The sequence below is a fragment of the Haematobia irritans genome, chromosome 1 (genome assembly GCF_050003625.1).
Source record: "Haematobia irritans isolate KBUSLIRL chromosome 1, ASM5000362v1, whole genome shotgun sequence".
NCBI classification, from domain to species: Eukaryota; Metazoa; Arthropoda; class Insecta; order Diptera; family Muscidae; genus Haematobia; species Haematobia irritans.
The window spans coordinates 122,075,828-122,081,361 of record NC_134397.1 but is presented as its reverse complement, the minus strand read 5'-3'; the positions used below and the strand labels follow the sequence as shown (position 1 = coordinate 122,081,361).

The window sequence follows — 5,534 nt, the reverse complement described above, 5'->3', positions numbered from 1 at the left end:
TAACGAAAAATATAGTAGGGAAAATTGTTTGGGAATGTATGGGAAAGTAGGGAACTTTTTTGTCCTTGTAGGGTAAACCGAACATTTTCCGTGGCAACATTGACTATGAGCTATAGTCAGATTGACACAAATCACCCATAGACATGTACCCCTCAATTTTCTTAAATATGCAACTGCGGTTTATCTCCCATACCTATGTCAATGTTACCCCACAAATGCTTATGTTTACTAATTCAGTAAGGGTGGTTTAGAGTATGATATAGTCGGCCCCGCCCGACTTTCTACTTTACTTACTTGTTTTTTTTTCAATTTGCCTGAAATTGGAAATCTAGAGGTCTTTTAGTACAGTAAAGAGATGATGAGTATCGGTCTATGTTTTGGTATAGCCCCATTAAGACCGATTTAACTTTTTGGTTTTCACTTTATTTTCTTCCTTAACCTAAATTACTACGTGATCAATACCACCAATATCCACAAAAATCCGTGTTGATGTTAATTTCGAAATTAGCTTCAAATGCTTTGGAATATTTTTCAAAAATACTATTTATTATCCTTCGAAATATTCTGGGAAAGTTGACTTAGATTACCGAAAACGTTTCTTAAAAATGCGATATTTTGAAGAAACAGTCTCTCAATTTTACAAGTATATACGGCCGTAAGTTCGGCCAGGCCTCCCCTCCACCATGGATTGCGTAGAAACTTCTACGAAAGACTGTCATCCACAAATTTCAACTCACATGGTTGTTAAATATCATATACTACCACCACGTACCAAATTTCAACCAGATCGGATGAAATTTTCTTCTCTTAGAGGCTCCGCAAGCCAAATCGGGGGATCGGTTTATATGGGAGCTATATATAATTATGGACCGATGTGAACCAATTTTTGCATGGTTGTTAGAGACCATATACTAACACCATGTACCAAATTTCAGCCGAATCGGATGAAATTTGCTTCTCTTAGAGGCCTCGCAAGCCAAATTTGGGAGTCCGTTTATATGGGGGCTATACCTAAAGTGGATCGATATGGCCCATTTGTAATACCATCCGACCTACATCAATAACAACTACTTGTTATTGATGTAGGTCAAGTCGATAGCTTGTTTCGTTCGGAAGTTAGCGTGATTTAAACAGACGGACGGACGGACATGCTCAGATCGACTCAGAATTTCACCACCACCCAGAATATATATACTTTATGGCAATATATATATATATATATACTTTAGAGCAATATCTCGATGTGTTACAAACGGAATGACAAAGTTAATATACCCCCCATCCTATGGTGGAGGGTATAAACATTTGGTAAACATTTTTTTTTCACTGTAGTAATACTCTACAAATTTCCAAAACATTTCCCTAAAAAGTGAACTGAACCATTTCATAAAAGACATGAATTGTTCGATAAAATATGTGTGTATTATTCAAAATCTCTTTATGAGGAAATAGAAATTTAAAAATTATGAAAAAATCTGGTTTTTATACCCTCCATTAGAAGAATCGATCCATCGATGTTCGTTCATCGGTCTCTTAAAATCACGCTTACTTCCAAAGGAAACAAGCTATGGACTTGAAGTTGGTATTTGTCTAAAATTTTATTATGCACTGAAAAATGCAAATTGAAAAAGGCTTTTTCAAAATAACTTCATCGGATGTAGAAAAACAGAGCAGCGCAGATCGTGCTTAAAATCAAATGCTAGTGAAACAAATTCCATTTTGTTTTTTGTCGGATTGTAAGGACAAAAAAAAATCGGGAAATTTCCAAAAATTAATTTAAAGCGATGACCTTTTCTGCAGGACATGTCATTTTCGATAAAAAAATATGTACTAAAAAATATGTAAAAATATGTGCAAAACGCCTTTATATGTTTCTAAATGGAAATTGATTTTTTTCGCCTTATCTCAAGCCTTCGGATTCCAAAAGACAATATGCATTGCTTTTTGGTGGACAATTGTTTTGCTACGAAATGAAGTTTGTTTCTTTTCCTTTTCTTTTCTGAGAGTAGACAAGAAAATTTTAATCCGTTTTGAATATTTGGAGTTACACTCTACACTAAAATCAGTTTAGTTTTATTTTAGTTCATGGGATTATTATGTTTGGAGAATATTTTCTTTACTCTAATAAATGAACTAAAAACGGGATAAAATGATACACAAATGAAGTATTAAGATTTACTAATTTCGTATTTCTCACAAAATAGTTATTTATTTCTTTAAATTTTGTAAATTTTACTACAATTGCGCCCATGTTGAACTTCGTATGGCACTAAAGACATTCGTTCAATTTTCAACTCCAATTTTTTCTTCAAGTTACAAAATTTCCTTTAACAAGTAAAAAAAATGAATTATGTTTAATAAGTTTTCTTAAATTTGTCGAAAAATTATGTTAGCGTCTATAATACTGTTTAGTTAAAATTTTCTAAAAGTAATCTAAATTTTCTAAAATTAACCAAAATATTTCTTCCTGGTGGGTTCACTGTTTTTTCAGTGTAACTATTGTTTTTAAATGTCCAATATAATTTTAAATATTTATCAAATCTCTTAGTTAAACATGACTAAGTAGCTAGTCGATAGCTATGCATTTGTTTCCAGCAAAATTTTCATTTGGAATTTTGTTCATTTTATCGTTTCATTAAACAACAACAAAAAATCCATTATTAATGGCAAGCCTTTAAAAACAAATATTTTCTAGGGATTCACTTCCTGGCATTCAAGCAATGTGTAGTTTTACTATAGCAAGTTTTGCTTCCTGTATGTTGATCTAGCAATTTCTTGGACAACATCCTTGAGGAAAATTGAAGAGGCAAGTATACAAAAACTCCCACAAATCATTTACACTCCAAATCACTACGAAATTTAATTAAGTGGAACATTGAATGTCCCATTATTGGTCACAGCAATTCTTTCGTTTTCCAAACCAATGAAATTCACAAACAAAATTCAAAATTGATTATCAACTTGGGAATTATTTTTTTTTTTGTTTTCATATTCTTCCGAGTCCCTAATCACAAGCATTCCGTTTAACTGCTCGTCCATTGGCTGACTGACTGGATTCCAAAGAAAGAGAAAAGACGGGCATGCATATCATCTGCATGCCAACGAAACCTTTGGCCCATGCAAAACCCCTTAATATATGGAGTCACGGAGTCACTAGACAAACAGGTAATCAGCAGAAGAAGTCTTAGCTGGACAACAGCAACAGCAGCAGCAGCAGCCACCAGAAATTTTAACACCCAGGTAATCAGCCAGAAATCCCAAAAGCCAAGAGCTATATATCTGCATTGGTATGTAAGCCATGTACCACAGCCCGTGTGCCATTACATGCGAATTTTGTGATGATCACAGCAATGAATGATGAACACACAAAAGCTTAGCCGCCGACAAAGGTTGAGGAACATCGACAAATTTGGTATAAATGGATGCAACGCCTAGTGAAGATAGTCAGTAAACCGTTTGATTTAGTTCCATAAACAGCGATCATCGCAATCTAAAAACGCGAATTTCTTCAATTCTTTCCAACCCCCCTCTCTTTGCCTATAACCAAATTTGTCGAAGAGTGACCACAGATTAACAAAAGGATTACCATAAAAACGTTAAGTCTGTGAGTGTGTGTGAGAGGACGAACCCCTAGGATACCATATACGCGAAGTCTCGTTGTCGTTTTGCAAATTTCTATCGGTCCGAACGTCTTGTGAGAGTAAAACAGAGTTAAGTCGGAAAATGAAAGTCTTTATATTGATGTCATGTTTGGCTTTGGCTGCGGCCAGACCCGAAGCAGGCTATGCCTATAATAGACCTGGAGGCAGTGGTGGTGCCGGTGGTGGATTTGGTGGTAGCTCCGGTGGAGGTGGATTTGGCGGCAGTTCCGGAGGTGGTGGCTTCGGCGGTGGCGGTTTCGGAGGTGGCAGCTCTGGTGGATTTGGCGGCTCCGGTGGCTTCGGTGGTGGTGGTAGTGGTGGTTTCAGTGGAGGTTCAGGTGGTGGATTCGGTGGTGGTGCCGGTGGTGGATTTGGTGGAGGTGCTGGTGGTGGTTTTGGCGGTGGTAAGATTTCTTAAGTCTTAGATTAATAGGCATATTTTATATATTGTGCTTTTGTATTTCAGGAGCTGGTGGTGGATTCGGTGGTGGTGGCGCCATTGGAGGTTTTGGTGGCGGTGGAACTACCTTGGTCCAGAAACATGTCTATGTCCATGTGGCCCCCGAAGAACCCGAGGAATTCCGTCCTCGTCCCAATATTCCTGTTGGCCAGTCTCAAAAGAATTACAAGATCATCTTCATTAAGGCTCCATCTGCTCCATCTTACCAGGCTCCCGTTATTCCCGTGCAACCACAAAACGAAGAAAAGACATTGGTCTATGTGTTGGTCAAGAAACCAGAAGATCAACAAGATATTGTCATACCCACAGCTGCCCCAACTCAACCCTCGAAACCCGAAGTTTACTTCATCAAATACAAGACCCAAAAGGATGGAAGTGGTGGCGGTGCTATTGGAGGTGGTATTGGTGGTGGTATTGGAGGTGGAATTGGTGGTGGAATTGGTGGAGGTATTGGCGGTGGTATTGGTGGCGGCAGTGGCGGTCTTGGAGGTGGTCTTGGTGGAGGTAGCGGTGGTATTGGCGGTGGCAGCGGCGGTATTGGTGGTGGTGCCCCATCCACCAACTATGGTCCTCCCGGAAAATCTGGCCCATATTAAGCGTATCCATGTATCAAGCAAATTGGATTATCTCACCCATTTTCACATGACCAACAGGCATTTTCGACAAATTGCGATAACGCTGCTGTCTGCTAGTCCTTAAAATAAACCTTCAGACAAAAGAACCATACTCCAACCAGGAATTCTACTTGAAACACACACGAAACGAAAAATCCAACAAAGACAACCGAAAAATGACTTCGCTCATTTTTGTGGGCATCTAAATTAGGAATGACTGACTGTCCGACCGACTTTGTTCTCTAAACACGAAAAAACAAATGACAATCTGTGGTTATACTTTTCTCAACAAAAAAATCTCTTTTGTATATAAGCCATATTTCCTTAAGCTCTCTCTATCTCTCTCGCTCTCTCCCAACTATCTATATGTCTCGCTAGATCTTGTATCTCTCTAAAGTTGCTTTGGCAACACTTGCTATTAGGTTAGATTTGTTCGCTCTTGGGATCTACTCTAATGATCTACGAACATTTTATTTTAATAAATTAATTATATTAATTTTTGTTAAGTATTTGTAAAAAAGCATAATAAAAAATCAACGGTGACAAAATTAAAAAAAAAAATCATAGTGTGTACCCCTCTACTTAATTCTGAGTAATGGTGAGAAAATTGATAAGATTTCTTATGGCGATTTCGATTGGGAAAAAAGGTGCAACATTCTCGAAATTGATTGCCACATATGAAGGACACTGTCATAAATTTTGGTTCCTGTGTCCCTCACAATGTTATGAATTAATAATAACTTTGGAATGACACTACCATTTGGGCGAAAATACAATGAGGGAAAAAGTAGTGTAACACCAAGGCAACATATTTTTTGC

General features: G+C 37.6%; 1 protein-coding gene across 1 annotated transcript; it reads left to right on the top strand.

Annotated features, from left to right (window-relative positions):
- The first annotated feature begins 3,434 nt into the window (after nt 1–3,434).
- LOC142221762 (uncharacterized) lies at nt 3,435–4,962 on the top strand. Its single transcript, XM_075291557.1, has 2 exons — nt 3,435–4,045; nt 4,108–4,962. The coding sequence occupies exons 1-2, from the start codon at nt 3,724–3,726 to the stop codon at nt 4,695–4,697; spliced, it is 912 nt and encodes a 303-aa protein (XP_075147672.1). The 5' UTR covers nt 3,435–3,723; the 3' UTR covers nt 4,698–4,962.
- Nucleotides 4,963–5,534: the final 572 nt, after the last annotated feature.

Excerpts from the sequence above, each read along its gene's own strand:
- LOC142221762 (XM_075291557.1), top strand. The coding sequence starts at position 3,724 with ATGAAAGTCTTTATATTGATGTCATGTTTGGCTTTGGCTGCGGCCAGA. Across the intron at positions 4,046-4,107 it reads TGGTGGTGGTTTTGGCGGTG|GAGCTGGTGGTGGATTCGGT; the intron begins GTAAGATTTCTT and ends TTTGTATTTCAG.